The 22618-nt window shown below is 39.7% G+C and overlaps 1 protein-coding gene across 1 annotated transcript in view; it reads right to left on the bottom strand.

Moving 5' to 3' along the window:
- The window catches only part of MAPK1 (mitogen-activated protein kinase 1), a 34288-nt gene that overhangs the window by 4650 nt on the left and 7020 nt on the right, over positions 1-22618 (bottom strand). The window contains exons 2-8 of the mRNA XM_065693080.1: positions 12721-12903; positions 11512-11701; positions 6984-7100; positions 5150-5264; positions 4491-4622; positions 2465-2574; positions 1609-1736 (exon numbers count right to left, since the gene is read on the bottom strand). Coding sequence (XP_065549152.1) covers positions 1620-1736; positions 2465-2574; positions 4491-4622; positions 5150-5264; positions 6984-7100; positions 11512-11701; positions 12721-12903 — 964 coding nt within the window. The 3' untranslated portion in view covers positions 1609-1619. The remainder of the gene's footprint in view (positions 1-1608; positions 1737-2464; positions 2575-4490; positions 4623-5149; positions 5265-6983; positions 7101-11511; positions 11702-12720; positions 12904-22618) is intronic.

Raw genomic sequence — 22618 nt, 5'->3', positions numbered from 1 at the left:
GGCCAAATCAACTCTTTGTAGTAACAATTAAAGGTAACGTTTTAGCCAACCAGAAATTTCCATTAGCACTGGATCATTGGTATCTTTATCCCTAATCTTTTTATCCCTTAATCCCTAATACAACCTAGGGAAGTATGGTTTGGGCAAAGAGGCACGCAGGAGAGATCAGAAACGACAGCTCACCACAACGGTAGCTACTTGCTCTACCTTCTGTGTTACTACAGCCTATTAGTAACAGGCTTTGTCCTACTCCTAAACATTTCTGTCTGCGTGCACTGCTCCTGCCTCTTGTACATAATGAGCTCTAGAAAACACTGATGGGAAATAAACGCCACGCCCAGTAATGTGTCCAGATCTGTTACTATGGGCAATACCCAACTAGTAAGAGCCAGATGTGTGAACCTCAGATCTACCTTACTTTCAGTTATTAAAAGAGTTGCAAATGTTAGTCAGCACACTTCAATAAGCAAAATACGGTATTTCTAAGGACTTAGATTACTTCGTTTGTGAGCTTCTACACATTTGAATATTCAAGCCAGTGGCAACAGAAGTTACCCTAGTTAACTAAAAACAAATGTATTTTGAAGTTTCCTCACCTGAACTAGCCAAAGGGGTATTCCATAGCACAGCACCTCATGCCCAGTATATAAACTAAGGGGGAGTCACCCAGAAGGGACTGACCGCTGCTCAGGTTGGGCTGGGTATTGGTCAGCGGATAGTGAGCAATTGTATTGTGTATCACTGATGTTTTCTGAGCGCAACACAGTGTGCTCAGCTGTCCTCTTTGGTTTGTTTTTCTTTTCCAGTCAGAAAACTTCAATACTTTAAACTTTTGGTATCACAGAGATTTCACAAGTATTACAAAGATTATTCAGGTCAGTATTTGACCAATTTTGTATGAAGTTGAGACTTGCAAGCCTCAAGCTATATGAAGACCGGTTAAGTTAATGGATTTAAAATAAAAAACCTCAGGCAGTGCATATCATTACATTCTGAATCAGAATTCTAAATCTTCAAAAGATTAGAAAGATTAATCAACCAATTTTTGAATATTTAGATACCTATTCTTATTTACTTACACTATGTCAGAGGTATTTAAACCTGAAGTGAAATCATACTGAAGCTTCATGGGATTTTTTCCCTTTACATTAATTTAAGGGATTTTTTCCTCTGTATATTACATTTAAGGAAGATTTCCATTTTTATTTAAAGCATCTGAAGTCATATAACAAAACAGTTTGCAGTATACAAACAACATTTCCCCTTAAAATGTTTTTTGAATAAAATTTGCATTTCAAAGTGTTAGCTTTCATTCCAAGAAGCAGTATTTAACGTAATTCCTATTCTTTAAACGGTTGCCTGGTTTTTAGGTTACAGCTCTGACAATTAATTGGCTGGATTCCCCATAGACCCTTCCATGGGGCAAGCAAAACTAAACTGTTTCTTCAGTAACAGACTAGGACTGAGATCACATGAGTAACCACAAAGTTCTCCTTTAACAGGCAGTTACCGTACCAATAGGAAAGGCCAGTTCAACACTTCACTAGTGGCAATAAAATCCAAAACCTCTCCCCCTGCCCAGGTGCTCTCGTGCTGCTGGGACTTTACCTATGCACAATTTAAGATCGATATCCTGGCTGGAATCTAGCAGTTTCCTCAAAAATCAGTTCTTTCAGCTTCTCCTTCGGCAAGTCATCCAACTCCATATCAAACTTGAAGGGTGCTTCAGCTACAGGCTTAATAATACAAAGAAATGTTATTGCTTTTTTAATATGAATATTACTGTTCTGCTTAATTTTATGTACTCCTTGTATGGGGAAAAAAAAAAAACTGAAGATGCGCTTCAAAGAAGTGCTTAATCCTGTGCAGTCTTCAAGGCAGAACTCGTGCTGTTAGTCTTTTGTGTGCTTTATATATTAATTTACCACATTTTAAATCAAACCGTAAGTAGCTACAAAAATTTCAACCACAAGTTAAAAATTTCTTAAAGGCTCGTAATTTAGTATCTACCTGAAGAAAAATTAGCTGGAACACTTGTATTTGTCAGAACAAACATATCTGTTCTTTAAGGAAAACTATCTTTTTCCTCGTCTACTTCTGTACCAAAAGTAACCTGGAATCTCATCAGATTTGCATTCTAAACCACAGTGAGTTCACATTCAGGGGTTTTAAATGCGTAATCTGATGGGAAACTCATTCCCCTCCATCTCAGACATTATTAAGTAAGACCATAGTGAGCTGAGGAGTTCCGTTTTCAGGAGAGTACACCTTAGCCTCTATTTATTGTGTTGTGCCTCCAAAATGTTGCACTGGAACAAGAAATACAAAATTTTGGTAAATTGATGCACTTAATTCTTCAACTCCCTTAGAACAGCAGAAACACTGCCATTAAACTAACAAACTAACGAAGAAAATAACCCGTTAAACCATTAAATTAACACTGACATTTTAACAGTGTCTTTACCTCATCGCTTGGATCATAATACTGCTCCAGATAAGGATGGGCTAAAGCTTGTTCCACTTCAATCCGCTTATGAGGATTAAAGGTCAACATTTTATCCAACAAATCAAGTGCTAAGAGGGAAAAACAAAGTGAGCAAGAGTTAGATACACACCCCAAGGTATAAAATTGTTACAAACACCAATATTCCACAGAATATACACTTCACTCCAAGTTTTGGGCTGATTTCCATTTACATCAGGAGCTCCCCAGCTGTAGGAGCAGTAGCAGAAGCAACAGATTGCTTCCTGCAGCTCAGGCCTCTGTCTGCCCACCTCATTCCCTGGCTACAGCTGCCTTTGGCCCAATCTGGTCTTTGGGCTTCACTCAAATCTTTGTGCCAAAAATCCAAATAAAGACAGAGCTTTACTGAAGTAAGTAAGTAATCAAGAATATGTGCTTATTCTGAAAAGAAAACTTGGCTGTTTACTGAAGGAAATGTCATCCAGAAGAGTCATTAGTTCTAGACCATCACAGTAGCTATCCTAGTGCAACCAACAGCCCAGGACACACTCTCCAGCCAGGAGGCAAATACATTCATATTCTTGAGATACAGGCAAAATCTGTTTTCGCCATCTCATAAAGAATTCACAAACAACTTGAAGATCCAGTAAGAGAGTGAGGCCTGATGAAATTTTGGACAAATGTTACAAATCTCAATAGCTGAACAACTGCAGTAACATTCTCCTTTTCCAAGAAAACAGAATGATTACTATAGCAAGAAGTCCAGAGATACCTGCAGTATCCCAAATTCCAGTCCTCCTCACCACGTAATTTATGACACAGAACTTTAATAGAAGCTTTTTACTGTAGAGAAACAGTTGTAGCTTTGCACAAGGATGAGACGTGTACCAAGCACTGCAGACGAGACTGAACTTTGCCACTGTGTTCAATGGCAGCTTGAAAAAGCCGCAAACTTGCACAGCCACTAACACGAGATATTGTGATGCAGTTCTCAAAGACTGGAACTCACACGCTCAAGCTGTGCTACAGCACATCATGCACACTGCTTTTCACTGCAGTGACCGCCAAACAGCCCTTTGAAAAACTGCTCTAAAGCTACTCCAAAGATGCAGATGGGAAGGCGCTGCAGAAGTCATGCAAATGGCATGCTCCCCAGCAGCTCAGTGTTACCAGCACTGCTACAGTCTGAGCTGTCAGAAGCCCATGGCAGAAATTTTCACACTGATGAGCACTATTACAAAAGCAGAATAAATCACTGCTGTTTCTCTCAGGGATAATCAGCTCTACACAGCCCCATCTGCAGAAATCAGCTTTTATGCGGTAGTTCACTACCTGATCGTACTCACTGGGAGCAAATTATTCTATCAGTCAAAAAAGTGACTTCTGAATTGTGTCAGAGCAGGTGAAAGGGCACTGTCCTGTGAATACAGCCGCCCTTACACTGTATGAAGGTGAATTCAAAAGCCAAGTTAACAGCTATCTGGCCAATCAAAATCATACCTGCCCTTTACTACAGCCTTGCTTTTATAACTTCTGCTCCACTTATCATAACGGAATTTTTAATCCCATTAAATTTTAACCTTTCACACTTAAACTGATAGTATCCCGTTTGATCCAGAGCTGACATGCAGTCTGTGCAAACTGTACTGAGTCTAGCAATAAGCAGTGCTCTCATATCTGATTTTAGAAACAAAGTCCAAGATTCGTTTGGTGCCTGTGTCAGAATCCAATGCCCATGTTCAGTACCTGAGTAACGTATCGCGCTTTCAGAGACAGTAGCAGGAGTTAAGATTTACATTTCACTTGTCAGATAAAGATCAACACGTAATCTCGGAGTTACTAATAACCGCTTTACAAAAATAAGCCAGTATGAGGTTTTCATACTGGTTTATGATTTTATTAACTTTATACTGCCATTTTAAGGGGCCTGCATATTCTGTTTCCAATACACATAAATTCTTAGGGTGGTTTTAAAACTCCTACCCTGTCATTATGTTCTGATACAACGTAATAGAGCATAAAATACCTTTGGGGTCAGCGTTTGGAAACAGCCTGTTCCATGGTACCTTATTTTTGTGTGGTAGGGAAAGCAAGTAGTTTCTGGCCTTTAAATTTATTATACAATTCAAATCTTCTTGGGAAGGGGATCCAAGTATACCTAAAAATAAATACAAACAGTGCTGCATTCCATGAAAAGCACATTAAACAGTTATATCACAATTGCTAAACTCAACAGTAAAACTGCAGGGAAGATGATTTCAGACTAAATGCTTTAACAATACAGAATAACTGGGAATTTTTTTAGAAACCTTCATAAAAAGGATTTATTTCTTCTTATAAATAAACAAAGGCATAAGTTTCTAATGATCAGCAATCTGTTTAAAACATCCATTACATGGCGTATCTATAGAAACATGAAAACCACCTTGACCTGGACCTAATTTGACCTTTTTAATTTTATTTTCTATTTTAAAAACATCTCTGCTGATATAGCAAATAAATTGCTGAGTAGCCTTTATCTGCCACGCCAGTTCAATGATTTGTGGTAGAAATCACTGCAGGGACCAGGTGATGCACTTACAGCTCCCTGCATTGAGCTACGAGAGCAGGACAGGAGTGACCAAGCCCGGCCCTGCTGGTAGAGAGGCAGATGGATGTGGAAATGCCATTATACATGACTCTTACCAAGGATGTGGTTGAGTTGGTCAAGGTAGTGTTTTCCTGGAAAGATGGGTCTGTTGGAGAGCATCTCTGCCAGAATGCAGCCAACCGACCAGATGTCAATAGACTTGGTGTAACCCTGCAAGTAAAGTGAAAACACATTGTCGTCAAAGGATTTCTGCATAATTGCAGCAACATGTTACTTCAGTAATCTGTGGAAGTGCACGCAAATACAGCTTTTTAAATCTGAGTCATGCTTGTTAATGCTCTTTGTTTTTTCTGTACAGAATGAAATAATTCAGAACCGTACATCATAACAGTACTTTGAAGGGGTAGCAAGAACTGAAGTAGGCAAGATACGCTTTTCCAAAAGGATTCTCTACATTCAGCTACACATATACACATACAACTGCAAATTCTGAGACTCCCTGATTTTATAGCGAATTTAAACTAACAAATTTTGGAAATAAGCTATTCTTCTGAATTCCAATTCACAATAGCACAATTACAGTGTGCTAAACACATGCAGGTCCTGTTCTTTCCAACAGGACCCAAACACCACACAAATAAGAAGCCTTGAGCAAAGGGGTGAAAGGGCACCACAGACCATTGGTTAGTCAATTTGCAACACAACAGGTAAGCCAGTCGTAGACATGATGTGAGGAGGCCAACACTGTAAGTGGGATATAAGGAGAATGTGTATAGGTAACCTGCACTATCCATAAGAGAAGGCTTTTATTCAGAAGCCCACATGGGGCCCATTCATCTCTAGAAGCCCTGGTCCCAGGAACTATCTTGCCTTGTTCCCCCACAGCCCACTGCCCCCCTCCTTTTAGCAGAGAGCTTCCAAACGAAGCCAAAAACTCTGCTGAATCCACGGAAGGCTTCGCAGGACCTGATCACTTGATTATTTATTTTCAAGACACTATTACTCTAAAACGAATCCAGGCTTTAGGCCAGGAAACTTTATGCTGATCACTTCTTAAGAAACACACAGAATATCTTCTATAAAGGCTGCAAATAAATATGAGGATACCTGGAAATAAGGTGAAGTTGCCCTATGTTTATGGCCTCAATGTGAGTTTAAAACACAAGAAGCTGTAAAACCCCCTCAATTGCTCAGATGACTATTTTCTAAAAGCATTACACACTCTATTGCCACAGCAAATCCCAGCCAGCCGCCAGCAAAGCAGCAAACCTACAGAAACATCATCATCCTCAAGGAATGTTAAATTCCGCCACAGCACAGATGTCATATAGGTATTTTGCTAACAAGAGTATGGCTGAAGGTTCTGAGGGACACCCATTACTCACACCATACAGGGACTGGACACACCTTAAAGCAGCCACAGAAGAACATAAGAATAAATCCAAGTATAAAGAAATCAAAGACACGATTTCATTACGAGTATGGGAATGCAATTAAGATTGACACACAACAATGATCACATGCCTTCAGAGTCAGATTCACCCTCATATATATTCTAAACATAAATTAAGATGTCAAGATAACATTAAGGCAACATTAGCAACAAGCCTTGATGAAGGCAGCTGTAAAGCGCTCTCCCTACTAACACTTCTACCCTGATCTGTGGAAGAGCATTTGATGGAAAGAAGCATCCCAGCTGGCAAGGAACTGGACATGTGGGAGCACATAAATGTAATGTCTCATTTGTAGTATTCAATAATTGTATCTGGAATCAGAAACTTATTGCAAGCCAGCAGTTGTCCATTACCACACTTCCTCAAGACTACGCATGTGTTCTGATCCTAAAAACACAGCAGGGGGTAAAGCAAGACCAGTACTTGCAGGTGAATGACCAGCACCAGAAGCACCAGCCTGTGCTGTGGTTCTTACCTTAGAATTCAGCATGATTTCAGGAGCCCTGTACCAACGTGTGGCCACATATTCCGTCAAGAATCCTGTATGATCGTGATCTGGATCTGCAACACGAGCCAGTCCAAAGTCACAAATCTGGTTTTAAAGAAATTAGGAAACATAAGAAGGCAGATTAGACACCTGGTGATGGCAACCTGGATTTTTAGAAACCAATTATTGCACAAAGGTCAAAGAAAAGGGTCTGCATTAAGTACAAGGAGTAACCAATTACACTGTGAGGAGCCAGGAAGAATAAAGGCTTGGGGGGAAAAAAAGATGTTCCTGGCACATGATTTACGTTCCACTGTGGGTTTACTTCACCCCTTCTCTGCCAGAGAGGTGGCAGATGCTCTGCTCCAGCCCGCACTGACCAGAAAACAAAAAGATCAATATTTCCAGAAATAAAAATTACTGACCAACACCTGTAGCGAAGATCAATACCCCTGTTCACAAAAGCTCCCATCGTAACTGCATCTTTGTATGAGAAACTTCCAACCCACTCACAAGATAATGGCAGACCAGAGAGATTAGAGCTTGCTGAAGGAAGCATGGGCTTAAAAAAATAATATTCTTAACCCTCTATCAGGAATAGTTTTATCTAATCATGAAAATTAAAATAAACTCTGATCTAGACCAGTGAGTTCAGCACAAAGAAAAGTGGTTTTAGCTATGCTCTGGTGAGGAGGCTCCATGGCCTTCAGAGCCATTTAGTGTCCTCTCCCCAGGGGTAAATTAAGAGCAGTGAAAATGTGAAGAGAGACGGTGTTTTAGTGTACAGCAGCTGCTCCTTTCTTGCTTTCCCCAGGGTACATGGCAGGCTTGTGGTGTGGCACATTAGACACATTCATATGCTTTTGCTACCACCAGAAAATACTGGTTTATGATAATGATCAATTTCCACAGAACGTATCTGCATGGAAGTTTGTACTCTCAGAAAAACTGAGGCATCAAACGTAGGAGTGGCAAACAGATTGTAGGTTCCTCTGATGCACTTTATAATAGTTTACTCTTTAACAGCTGTGTACAGTGATAATATTAAAAATGTAAAGTAATAATATGTTGTAGTCAATAAAGACTGTAATGGAAACCCTACCAGAAACCTCCCTGTGCCCTGGCAACCTACTCCTTTATCTTCCTTGAGGGACACCTTGTGAAACGACTGATAGATCAGCCAAGGAAGAAGTGATTCAGCTGATTAAAAGCTACATCTGAAAAACAAGATACAGCAGACGACTTAAACAGAGGGACTGAAGAAAAGGCAATGATGAAATTTGTAAGCCAGGCTGCATGGGATCACTCCTCTGACTTTAGATATGTATTAAAAAAACCAAAACAAATAAACCCCCCCCCCCAAAAAAAACCAAACCAAACCCAAATCCTTAGACAACAAAACCAAAAAGAACCCTTTTAAGCATGTCAAGGTTTTCCCAGGCTACAGAAACAGAGCAGCTGCCTTGTGTGCAATTAGCAGCTTAGATAAAGTGAATCGGTACAAATAATCAGAAGAGTCTCCTCTATGGACAGAAGCAAAGAAGCTGTAGAGGACTTCAGAAAAATAATTATGCAGGCAGACAAAGTTGTTGTAATCTCTTTCTCCTCAGCAAAAAGCTCTGCAAGACTACAGGCAAGGAGACTTGTGCAGAATTACAGCATTATTCTTAAGCAAAGTGCTATGATTTGTTATTATTAAGACAAAAGAAAGACACTCTCAGGTCCACAGTGAGGAGAAAGAAATGGCTTACAGAGGATGTCTGTGAATCTCTGAAGTAGAAAAAATGGACATGGGATGGAAAGGAAGATTAATGACAAAGAAAGCTCATTAAAATGACAAAAAGCCCCTGCTGCCTAGAGCAGGAACAGGTTAATCTGAAAAGAAGAAACACAATATAGTGAGAAAGGCATCAAGGCCGAAGCTGCAAGAAGAGGCTTTTGGCTGTTAGCAGTGTTCTCACCAGCTGCATTAGCAGGGCAGGAGGAGAGAGAAGCTGGTGAGGCCAGCTCTGCCCCAGGTCCCGGTGTGCGGGGTGCAGCACACAGACCAGCTGTGCCCTGGTTGGGCAGACAGCTCTTGGCCTGTGGCAACTGAACATATTTAACAAAGCAGCTACCCTATTGAGTGGAAATAAAGAACTGTGAGTCTCATTTAAATCTGCAGCACAGCCTCAGGAAAGAGAAAGCTTCAGGTTCTGCATTTCTGCCCTGAGCCTTTCAGCTGCTCAGGACAAGATAGAGGGTTTATAGACAAATTTTGTCAATAGATGGAGACTCATATTTCTTTCCCGGAATCTGAATCTATGACCCAGAGGTCAAGATCACTTTTAAGGGAAAAGAAAGAAGGCGCTCTTGTTACAACGTGCAGGACTCCAAGCTCCAGAAGAGATAACACCACTAAAGAAAAAAAGCTAACAGCATTATCGCTGAAGGTGAACAAACTTTCTGCTTTCCTTCTTCTGACAGTGTGATTTGTTATTCATTTTCACAGTAGCTGTGTTTTGAGTTTATGTACAATAATCAACTTCGTAAGCATGCACACGTACATAGCCAACACAGACTTGCAGAACAGCCCTAAAAGAAACAAGTTAGTGCAAGTTCAGCATTCATCAGACAATGACTAACATGTACTGGTTTTCTCTCCAATTCTGTTGTTTAAACTTTAGATGTGGTATTAATACAACACCAGAGTTCCCTTCAGGTTATGAAAAAGCATATGCTCTGTCATACAGACTACCATATTCTGCACCAGGAAGCACAGATTGCAGTGGCATGCTGTTTTTACAAAGAAATTACAGCAGTACCCACTAAGGTCATATTATACTACTTCACCATACGGTGAGCTTACCTTCTTTTTCATGACCATCTTACTTGTGTTAAAACACAACTGAGCCTGGTTTTATTTATTGCCTTTATTTGCACATAACAGAGCTACACTCAAACTGTTCTTTTCTGCTTCTATTGCACAGTCATCCTAGATTTTACTCCTTTTCCTTCAGGAATGGGTTAATGCCTCGAAGGGATCTGATGTGGTAACAGCTGCTGAAATCCCACAGCAATAGTCAGAGCTGACCAGTCCAGCATTAGGAAAAGCTGACAAACAGCAGCAGGAATGTAAAGAGAACGGATCGTGTGGCCAATACTGGGAACAGACCAGCACATGAACAGCAAGGACTCTGCCTGGAATTGTGACAAACTTGTACAACCAGCAGGTGGTTTGCATTTTGAAGAGGGTATTTTTGTTTTGCTTGTTTTGGTTTTTAAAATCAAAAAGGTAGAGCTACTATAAAAAACAGAGTAATTAGGTGCAACACAGAAAGCACAGTTGAACCATGTCAGATCAAAGCAACATAAGCTCCGTGATCTCGCTCTGTCAGTGACCAAGGCAAATACATAACGTAAAGTTTAAAAGGGAACATCCCCTAGTGCTTCTCTAGTGGTCTCTCTCACCTTCCATGAGTTTGCCACCACAGGACTCTCATCCGGATGTAGGGTTCAACAGCTTTTTCTAACTTGCTTGGTGTTTTTTTTTAATCACGTTATCTGTAATATCTGCAATCCTCTGTGGTACCAAATTCCACCGCCTGACAATGCTGCCCTTTCACTCCAAGTACGCCACCCTGTCCCTTCATCCCCCCAGCCTTTTTAACAAGTAAAGACAGTGAGCAAATGTTCTCTATTCACCCTCCCTATGCCACTATATTTGATAAAATTCTATTGTATTCTTTCTTTTCTTCAAGCAGTATCTTCCAGCAGAGAAGATCTAGGCTAAACTGTTCTTCCTGATGGAGAGAAGCACTCTGAAGTGCTGGTCTCCTCATTTTGAAAGGATATCATAGGAATAAGTGTGGTAACTACGACCACATGGAACTGAAGACTCAAACCCAAAGTTATAGAATGGCATGTTTTCTGTTTTATTCTCTATTTCTGTTCTAATTCTTCACACTTGATTTGCTTTAGTGAATGCTATTACGCATTGAGCTGACATTTCCAGGAATCATAACAGCTCTAAGATCATCCTTCTGTAGTATTAACTGGTAGAGAGCCCATCACTGGAGATGCAAATTAGGAACATTCTCTCTCCAAGTAATTGCTGTGCATTTAATCAGCACTGAATTTCACATGCCATTTTAGTTACCCACTAATACAAAGTCTTTTTCCAACAATGAACAATGAACAGTGTAAACAGACAAATCAAGACAAGTATACACAGTTTTGAGTTTACTTTCTAGGTAAAAACAATTCTGCTTCAGATTTGCATTTTCACTGAACTTTCAAAAGAGGCTGTTTCAAAGTCAGCCTCCAGATGGAAACAGCGATGCACTCATTAAAATAGCATAACAGCAAGTTCTTAGTCACGCAAACCTTAATAATTACTTTATCAAAACCAATAATGTTTTGGCAGTCTTTCTAGCATAAAAATCACACTAATCCCCAGTAACAAAACCCACTTGTGGCTACAGCAGGTAGTTTATGAAGACCATTGCAGCAAAATTCGTAAGAAATTTCAACTAACCTTGAGATCACAAGTGGTGTTAAGCAGCAAATTTGAAGGTTTGAGGTCACGATGAAGCACATTGGCTGAATGGATGTATTTTAACCCTCTCAGAATCTGGTAAAGGAAATAACAAATGTGGTCGTTGCTGAGGTGTTGAGTCTTTAAGAGCTTGTACAGATCTGTCTCCATGAGATCTTGCACAATGTATCTGTAAGGCATCAGATGTAAGGCAGCAAACCAAAGGGGGTCATGTTAGATACCAACACACAGCACCCAGTGAAACTTCTGTAACAAGTTCTCTCTCACTTGTCTGTTTGGTGACAATTCTGAAACTATGTAGCTGCTTCTTGCTTTACAAGCTTTGAATCAAATCAACCCTGGTACATAATGCAGCCCTTCACCGACTTCAGAGGCACAAGCACAGAGCCCTCAAATGAATCATCATAAATCCCAATTTTTTTATATTAGAGCCTGATTTTCTGATAACTTATGAAGTGAAAACATTTGACCTACATTCAATTCCATTTCTGCTTACACGTACTTTTGGCTTTTATTTGGCAGACATCCACAAAGACCCCCAAAACCAATAGGAGCCAATGCTCACGGACTTGGGGAAATTAAGATGGTTGACTAAACTGGGCCTTACATATCAGGTAGAGTCTCCTAGCTAAGACTACTTCATACACTAGGTATCCACATGAAGCCCTAACTACACAAAGCCAAGTTTCCCATGGAAGAACAATTAGAATAACAAAAAAGACAGATTTGCATGTATTAAGCGTGTTTACCTGCCCATGTGCAGTTTCAGACTGCCTCACATGCAGGAAGCACTGCCAACACTGGGGGTTGGGTTCTGCTTTATTTTAATTCCAGCCCCCCCCAGGATGTATCCGTTCTGTTCTTTAAGAAAATTTCAGACACTTACAGCAGTCTGGCCAGTTTATTTTCTCCTCAAAGCAATCAGTTCGAACAACAGCCTTATTAAGAGCAAATATAGTTTTAAGATGAAGTAACTGAACTAAATCATCTCTCAAGCTTATTTTTTCTTTTCCTGGAAGAAAGCCAGTGTTCACCCACATATCAGACCTACTTATTTATCTATAAACCAAACATCATGAACTTCCCTTTCAATTTACAATAATAGTAAAGAACAGGATGAAAAATGAACGAAACAGAGAAGGCAGCAACCATCACTCTGCAGAGTAACTGCAAACTTTGAAAGGATACACATCTTTCATTTGTTCAATAGTTGGAGCTCTGATAATATCATTTATCCCAATAATATTCTCATGCCTGAAGCGCAGTAGGATCTTAATCTCCCTCAGAGTTCTCTGGCAGTATGTCTGATGCTCAAAAGGACTGATTTTCTTTATAGCAACTCGAACTTTGTTGACATTATCATAGGCAGAACTAGAAAAGAATCAACAACATTAGTTACAAGGAATATTAAATTCATTCAATTCAGAAAGCAAGAGCACAAATTCAACCAAATATAGGGGTGGCACGTTTGGTTTACATTTATTTTTATCAAATTAAGAAAGGCAACAGCAGCACATTTTTCAGTTGGATGAATGGACAAAATACTGTTGTTCCATCACCAGCCTATTTGGGTATCTACACATCTTTAGCTTTCCCAACTGACACTTAATATTCTGCTGATCCTGGGGTACCTGAACAAAGAAAGAAGTATTCATCTTCTTTACCAGCCTGTGGAACAAACAAGTTTGAATCTTTCGTCTTTTTCTAAAATGCTGTATTTGAAAAGTAGCTTGAGAGCAAGAATCCCTTGAGTTAATCCATTCACTCTGGGGTGCAGAAAAGCCTTCAGAAATCATCTTAAAAGCAGTAGATCCACATCCTATGTCTAACTCCTGCAAGTAATTCCAGATGTCAAAACCTTTTAGTCCTCCATCCAGCTACACTGGATGTTTTTCCATGAAGGACAGACATGGAAGAACAAAAGGGATGGAGAATTTGTGAAAGCACCTTTCCAAGTTCAATTCCAAACAGAGTTCAAGAAGAAAAAGAATGCACCTGACCTCACACACAAAGCAAAAGGAAGCAGGAGTATGAGGCAACACATGACTATGACCCAGATTAACACACACACTGGCTACTACACTTTCAGTGCTGTCATCTCAGAAGCTCAGAGCACCATTCCCAGGTACAGCAATAAAGCAGCCCTGGTATTCCTGTTCAAAATGCCTACGCACTTGAGTACCACAGCCTGACCCTAAGGAAATGGCTCACTAAAATACACATAATTTTCTAAGATTTGGAGTCAGGTAGTAAGCATGTTAGGAATTCTTACAAATTTTATGATGCTTTCTATGGTCTTGCTGATATGAATGACAAATCATCTCATTATAATAATTTCTATTTGTCTTAAAAGTAGATATAGTTAATTAGAATTTAAATATGTGCATATAATCCTCATTCCTTTCAAATTTCTTTTTGCTCACTACTGCATTGTTTGGAAATAAAAACATAATCAAGCTACATTGAAACCTTTCTATTAGCCTCAACTATTTCATTTAAAAACACAAACACAGCAGCCAAACGGGATTTACATTCCACCAATTTCCCATAATCACGTCCCAGAAGATTCTTTGAAATCGGTGTTACTTTGATGAGATGTAAAGTAGAATAAAATACAAAAACCCAATCAGAAAAGGAGGCCTGAAAGGAATTCAAATGCCTGGCCACGTTAAGGTTCTTTAACACTAAGAGTATGGTGCAAGAAGGTGGTTTTGAGGCATAACTTACTACTGTGTGCAAAAGTGTTTAATATTTCTCACTTTCACTATTAAAAATGACATAGAATCTGTGCTGTCAGTAAGAGCCCATACAGCTCATGCATATGCAGTGACATCGTTTCACATGACTTCTCCACAGCATCACTTTGACCTGTCTGCATCCGTAACACCAGTCTATAACCACAGCCAGACTGCAGAATTTATCTGCCCCTAGAAATACTGAACTAAAATGCTCCACAGGGTGCTTTGAAATCCCACATGCCAAGCAAGTATTCATTACAACTGTTGCTATTACATATGTATAGATAACATATTAGCAGTTCATAAGTCCCAAAACAGATAGCAACAAAGTACCAGAAGTGGAACTTGGCATAGCCTTCAAAAGCACTTCGTGTAATTTTCTTAGTTCCTCAGGTAATCACCTGTGGTGTTTACAACACACCAGTGAGGTACGTAACAGGCAGAAAACAAAACTAGATATAATTCTGAAGCACAACCAACCTGTATTTGGGAAAGAAATTAAAGAATCCTATGGACAATCGTATCATAACCAAATCTCAAACCTCCTTCTTTGTATTGACTCAAGTGTCATTTTTTAATCCCACAATGCAGAATCTTATTCCTTGCAAAGAACTGGACAGCAGCTGCTATGCTGAGAAGAAAAAGGCAAAATGCCAGTATTTACCAGTTGATGCTGCTTGAAAAGCTCCTAATCTCTTACAATATTTGACAAATCTCTAAACTATTGCTTCTCAAGCAAAGACTGGTTATTGATGAAAAATATGCTTCTTTCCTTGTATAGATTCAATGAACTTGAATCCATCAATTAAACATACCAACATTTCCTCTCTTGTAGCTCTTAAAGCATTTTCTTAGCAGAAGGCTTGTGCTGTTATTTAAAAAAGGACGGGTAATCCTGCTTTCAGATGGTTCAACTCTAAAATGCATGACTCAGCATGTAAAAAAGCTGACTGTTTGCAGCAAAGATGCAATCGATCTCCTCTCCAGTGTACCTTCCGATAGGAACAGAAAACTGACTGTATGCAGATCTCACTAAACCACTGTAGCTGAGCATGCACTGCTGTTACCCCTGCAAAACCTCAGCTAAAGAGAGCAAACCCAAAGTACTACCTAGCTGAAACGTTAAAAGGGACACCAGATTTACTTCTGTTGTCACACTTTCTGAAACAAGCTTTTCTGTAACTTGACTAAATGTAGGAAAGATTATCTCAATTCCCACAAGCAAGCACCTAATCATACAGCAGCTCTGTACATTTGCTTGTGCGTAATATTTCAGTTATCATGCATAATACAGGTACATAGAGAATCTGTATTACAAAGTTAACACCATTTCACATGATGTCACAGCCCTCAAAGCAAATGCAACTGAGTGAACTGTGTGACCCTTTAAAAAACAACCTGTTTTCAATATGACACGTGCTACAGAAACTGTAAGAGGTACATGTTACAAAGAACTTCATCAGTAGTTAAGAGTCGTGTGTTCTCTCATGCACACATGCTATAATCATACGCATATTTGGCCTATGAAGCTACATAGCAGTATCTATCTTTTATAGCAGTATTTTACTATCTAGGAAACACCCTAAACTAACAAAACTGGGTCCTTTATAGGTCAAACTGAACCATTTCCCAAAGCTTTCCCCATTCCTCATAATCTCCATCCAGCCATTCCCTGCCATCAACACCAGATTGACCCACTACTCTCCAGAACTCTACTGAAGAAATAAGCTGTCCATACAGTGTCCTTTGCAGTGTTTGCAAAGGAAACAACTATAAAAAGTGCAAATCCAAACCCTCGGTGCATTAACCCACTGAAGTTAATGTAACAGCTTAGCACTTAACGCAGGATTCATCTTGCTTAGCCTGGGCTAGAATTAGAGGTCTAATTTTACGACTAATGATCACCTGTGCTCCCCCTACAGTCCAAACAGGAACAGCTCCACATACACATCCCATAGCCACCCAGCACATCCTAAATTTAGATTATTTGAATTCTGGAATGGCTGTCCCAGTGTGCACAACCTACCCTAGCTGTCCAGGCCATCAGCTTCCACTCATCTCACAGCAACTTTTTTTCACTGAAGCAGTTAACTGGGATTCCTTCTAAAGGGATGAACCTTCTATTATCTGGGTTTTTTTCCAGAGGAGTATCAGCAAGGTGGGCGTAATAGTTCACATAACTTTTAGAGTGCTAATTCACAGCTTTCAGTTTCTAATCATTGACCACATGTACCCATCACTGCACATATACCTTTCCCTTTAACAGTCTGCATATTATTCACATTATTATATTTAACCTAGTACTGACACTTTCAATACTCAGAAGGAAGGATTTATTCCTAACCCAACAATGTGCAGCTTCACAAGCTGATGCAACCATTCAGCTGCAAGTGCTATTTATCTGTAATGTGATAAATTTAAATATAGATTTTGCAACTGCCCAACTCTAGTATACACATAATTCTTATTTCAAGCTGTGGTTACTATGCTGTGACAACCTGCAATAGCACCATTTTAAGACACCACATGAAAATCAATACAAGCAGCGCAGTTTATCATTCTTAGTATTAAGTATCTTATAAATGTATAACAATTTTTACCAACCAAGTAAAGCATCTTGCACAGCTGTATAGAACAAACAAATGAGCATTTATAGCAAAGAAGCTGTGCCACACAGCTTTGAAAGCCAGTATCTTATCCTTCTATAGCTCCAGTACCAACTCCCTTTTTAAAAAGGAATCCAAATGCAATGACCAGGAAGTGCACCACAGCATGAGCAGCCTACAGAAAACAGCACACTGATTGCTCAGATGAACCTCTGACACGCAGTTCCTCTCCCATTAACTCCTTCTCAAGGAAGGAAAGCTTTTCAACAGACAGACTGGGACATGTGCCAAAGCTTAGCTCCTTCTACCCACAATGGCTGCTGCATGTTCTTCCATCCATTTCTATTCTTCACATGTTTCATTTTGGAGCAGAACTGGAACAAGTGAGAGCATGCTGCAGCTGCTGGGAGGAAAGGAGCCAGCTCCTGGCAATAGTTACAGCCCACAGAGGGCTGTTTCTTCATATAACCATTGAAAAACAACTGCCTACTCTGTCGGCACCCCCCTCCTCAGCACACTCCTCTGCCATGCTGCCTGAAGGCTTACCCCACCATGGGATATTCCTCCAACACTTTCAGGATTATTCACCTCATGGCTGTTTTACAGGCTGCTCTCATCATAAGCATACACATAAAAATACACGATGCTACCAGCAAACATCCTAATTACAACTCTAAATAAAAGACCGATTTGAAGTTTAAAAGGAATGTTTTATCAGTAGCTTTGTGTTGCTGTGGAAACAAGATTCCAAGGGCATATCCAGGGATAAGAATCTTTCTAAAATGCTGAATAACTCTGCTTGCAACCAGGAGAGGAAAGGCAAAAATACTTCCCAGCAAACAAGCTGATCTGGGAAGATCTTCAATCTTTTCATTCAGTCTACATTTAGCTCAATCGCGGACATTTCTACAACATGCTGACATTTATCAAGTTACAATGCAAATAGCTTCGCCTTATTTTTAAGACTGCTGTAAGTAAAATAACACATCATTATGACAGAGTAGTAACCAGCAGTACCCGTAACAGACTGCTCACTACAGGTTTGGGGGGGGGGGGAAGGAGGTGTTATGTGCGCAGATTTGTGGAGGGGACTGTTGGTGGGCTTTCAGACTCTTCAGAACAATTAGCTTTTGATTCAAGGGAGCAGCATTAGTGCATTATTCTTTTACCAAAGAGAAAAGACTGAAAAACAGATAAAAGTAGTCAAAGACAGTTTCAGATTTGAGGACATCCAGTAACGTGTTATTTTCATACTGCTGAATATACTTTTTCTCCCTAACTGTAAACACCTACATTTACTAGAAATATTTGTTATTTTTTTCATTTATTCTTAGTAATTTCGAAGATACATAAATATGCCATTCATCAGACCCTTTTTATTGGCACTAACTTAGAGAACCAGCACCTGGTTTTAAAAGGAACAGGTACCTATCCATATTAAGATGTATCTGCCTTGATTTAACAGACCTCGGTTTAGGAAGACTGCTCTACGTATTATCTTCTTGGTCTTTAAGAAAGATGCACTAAGAGCTTACAGTGAAATAGGCCAAAAAAGCTTGAATTCAAAATTCAGATACCTCAGTGCAAGCTTAGATACAAGAATTGCATGCCAGAAGTTTGAGTGGTTAAGAAATGGTCCTCTCCTCATCATTATGTGACTGTTGAATTCTCTGCCACTTGTCAAGGGTGTTGGAAAACTACCTCAAGTCAAAAATTACAGGATGACCTCAGATTTATCTTATGCCTTGTTTCTTTAGAGGAAAAATGAAAGAATATGCACTGCTGTGCTATAAGGCTGCCCACAGACCTTGAACTTCACCGACAACTGCTCCCCATTTTCTTGCAACTCGTACTACAAAAATGGCAGTAGAGGAAGACTGAGCAACCAGAAAACATTAAAATAACTGCATAGTCGATGTGATCCAATTTGCAGTAGCATAAATCTGGCCCTACCTGATGATTCCTAACTGCATGCTGTTTGAACATCTTAGGTTTGTGTCGTTTGGGGATTTTTAAAGCAATTTTCATTTGTCATCTCAGAGTCTAGTATCAGTGGGTAGATTATTATTTTGGAGCTAAGAAAATATGAATTCCTATTTCTAAACCTTTCATCATGGCCCCTCTGCAAAGCAACTGTCATGCTTTACAAACTCCTCAAGAGTTTATCCGTATTCATAACACCTTTTGTCTCTTTCTCATTACCAAATGATCACTGGTATGGTTTTATTTTTATTATAGAAAATACGTAAACAAACTATTTTGGTTGGATTTTTTACAAAGTTGATTATTTTTTCTTTTCCAACAAGGGGGTGGGGTGGGGAAATAACGAGCTCTGATTTAGAAATTATGTCATAAGTCCATAGCAACATGCCCAAGTAATCACTGCAGACTGCTCTATCATGCTCTTGGTTAACCTCTGAAGCTCACAGAGTCAAAATGTAACTGCATTACCTTCACCTTTACTACCTACTTTTTCAGTCCTGTTTCTCGTAACAGTCAAAAACCAATTCTAATATTAAAGGTTTCTGCTACAAATACACCAACTCTTTCCTGCCATGACAAATAGTGAATTAGTACTCGTAAGTGATTTTACTCTTTGGCAGTTTCCAGTCTACTACAGGTTATTGCCCTTCACACCACAAATTACGATGGCACTTTTGTAACCTCCTATAGGAAGTTTGTTTCCATATTTGAATTATATTTCCTATATCATTATAACTCAATTCTAATGGGTTAAAAAGGCACAACTTTATTTTTCAGAATTTGAAAAGTAGAACCTGATGAAACCTCCCAAAGCATGACAATTTAAAGCTATTTACTAAGCACATAATAATGGCTTAACAGTTTTAATTCCTTGGATCACTCCTAGTATTTTGAAAACAGCCAGTCATACAAAATGGAGCCTGTTAAATAAATTACTTTCACCAGAAGCTCAGTCAATTCCTAATCCTGGGTGTGGCAGAGCAGATGATTTGTGTTTTGTTAGCACCTACTAAACAGAACTATGAAAAACAGCAATTCTAGAGCTACACCTCAACATCAGAAAACTATCAGCTATTTCACCCAAGGGTCTGTATTGTTTGGCTACGGATGACATTAACTTCACGGTGTTTTGATCACTGCATTTTACTTACTACACCTTCAGATGATTAGCACACTGACTTCAAATCATCACTTATGCCCACTCTGCTTTTTGCCACTTAAATTCAACTTGGTCTTCAGAAAATAGACAGCTCTTACATCCTAGTACTTCATCTACTTCTTGTCTTCCCACCTGTCCTCCCCATTTTAGGGGTTTACAGGTTCTCTGCTGCCAGTATTTCCTTTGATAGTATCTATACCAAATTTAAGACATAGGCAAACTTCACTGGTATATTTAAAGGCCCTTTGGCTATCTGCAAAATAAACCCCTCATTCCAAAGCACCCACTGCTTTTGATACGACATGATATTAAATATCACCATCTTTCTTCTCCAAATACAAACTTAAAGACAATTGCTGTGGGAATCTACTTCAGGGTAAAATTATAAGAGCTTAACATCGGAGACAACCTAATGGTTCAATGAATTAAAAGGAGCAAGTGGTTGTGGTTCACTTTCCTTTTTGTGCCTGAAAACCTGGCCCCTTCCTCTTTTTTGGTTGGAACATCGGCTTTCTTGGTGCCAGTTCAGAGAAACCCAATACAAGGTCAAAGTCAAAGCAGCTCACAAACAGGAACAGTAAAGAAGTCTTCCTCTGCATATTCCTATCCCCTTCCTGAGTCAGCAGTAGGACTCAGACATCAAAAACTAGGATGAGGTTTTGTGTCACTCATGCCAACTTATCACCTTTAAATTTGATTTTTTGTGAGGTAACTTTTCAGCTAAATCAGTCTCCAACAGAGCTAACTACAGCTGTGTAAGCACCAGCACAGGAGAGGAGGGAGGAATGATATGACCTGCAGCATGGAAGGAAAGGCTGCCCCTTTCAAAGCAGCACAGCCTGAGATCAGCACAAGCCAGTCATGGAAACCACAGCTTAAGTGCCTAGGCCCAACTGTCATGAAAGCTAAACCTCCACACCAGCCGATGAAAAGCTGACTTCCTCCTCTTGTTCTTACAACTTCTCATGAGGCAACAAAAAGCCACAAGACACTGATGGGAGGTCAGTTACTCCAGAGCCTGAAATGCACCCAGAAGCAAATTGGGCTCTGTAAATGTGTGTAAGAAACATTTCCCCTTTCCTAGAGAGAAGGGACAGCACTACCAGAGAGCTGTGAGTGGTATTAACAAACACCCCAGTGTGGTTTAGTCTTTTGTCTAGTAAGGTTCTAATCTGACTTCTATCCCAAATACTCCTCCTAAAAGCAACTTTAGAAAAAGGAAAAGAGCAAGCTCCAGACAATTACTCTATTTTTCAGTAATCAGCTTATTTAATCGATTCCACACAACAGATATCTTCAGAAAAGACAGTCTCACTCCAGCGGAAAAATAAATAAAAGCCTGAACAAACCCATTCACGCATACTTAGAAGCAGAGGTTTTCCTGAACCTGCAGATATACCAGTGCAAAATGAAAACTGTCACAAAGCCATTAGAGAAAGCTCATTGCTAATGCCAGTTCAGTATTCCACTGCAAAACAAAACAAAGGCCCCAAGCCACTAGCACCAAATGTGGAGCTCACCACTATCAGGAGTTATTTCCCTTTGGGATCACTTTCAAAGCATTTTTTGCATGTTTTTTCTATATTTTAAAAGGACATATTTAGCCCCTCAACATACTGACGAGGTCTGTGTTTTGTTCAGACAGGGCATCAGCATTAAGACATGTTGGCTACTGTAACTAAAAGGCAGATATTTCACAATTACAAAACACACTAAAAAATCCAATGTAAAAGTCAGCCCGAATGTCATTTGGGGTACTTTGCGCCACCCAAATCCCAATGAAATTGGGTAAATTATGGACTGAAGCAGTTTGGGGAGTATTGATTTGCGGTGCTCAAATGACTTCAAGGGTTACTCAGGACATGTCAGCAATACCTGGTGGAACAAACTGCCTCCCCTCCAGACAAGTGAGTAAGGTATTGCAATGACAGCTGCTGATTTTAAGAAAAACTGCAAAATGAAGTAACTGCATATTATAAACCACAAGCCTAATTGCAAGTACTTAAAACATACCTACACCACAGCCAAATTACTTTCTACCATGTAACAAAAGCTCTCATTTGCATTCTAATCACCACAGAGTATTTCAGTATTTTATGAAAATTCTCTTAAAAGACAAAAGAACAACTTCCAAGAGAAGAATTATCCCTTAATAGAACAAAGGTTGTGGAGATTTTAGGTACTGCTAAACAAGATAATACAAACATGTTCACAACTCCACTCACTAAAAACTGGACTATCATGAAGATTCTACCCAAATCTAATAGAACAATATTTCTATAAAAGCCTTTCTACAAGCCATATATATATGTGTGTGTATACTCAGATGTATATGTGTGTATACACACATATCCCCCCTCCACTTCATCCACCAGCGAGAGGCTGCCAGGCCTGGGGGGCCCACAACAACCTTTTGGCAGCCTTTCAGCCCGTGTGCCAGGGCACCAGACACCTGGATGGATGCTAGGACACATCCCTTCTGCCAGGGACTAGGCTGCCCCTGGGCCAGTGCTCACCCAGTGGAAAGGGGTGGCAACACGAATGCCCTCTGAAACAGAAACGAGCCTACTGACACTACTGCAGAACAAGAAACCTCATCT

Source organism: Lathamus discolor, chromosome 12 (assembly GCF_037157495.1).
Source record: "Lathamus discolor isolate bLatDis1 chromosome 12, bLatDis1.hap1, whole genome shotgun sequence".
NCBI lineage: Eukaryota > Metazoa > Chordata > Aves > Psittaciformes > Psittacidae > Lathamus > Lathamus discolor.
Note: the sequence above shows the minus strand (reverse complement) of the source record. Positions and strands in the feature narration are given on the sequence as shown.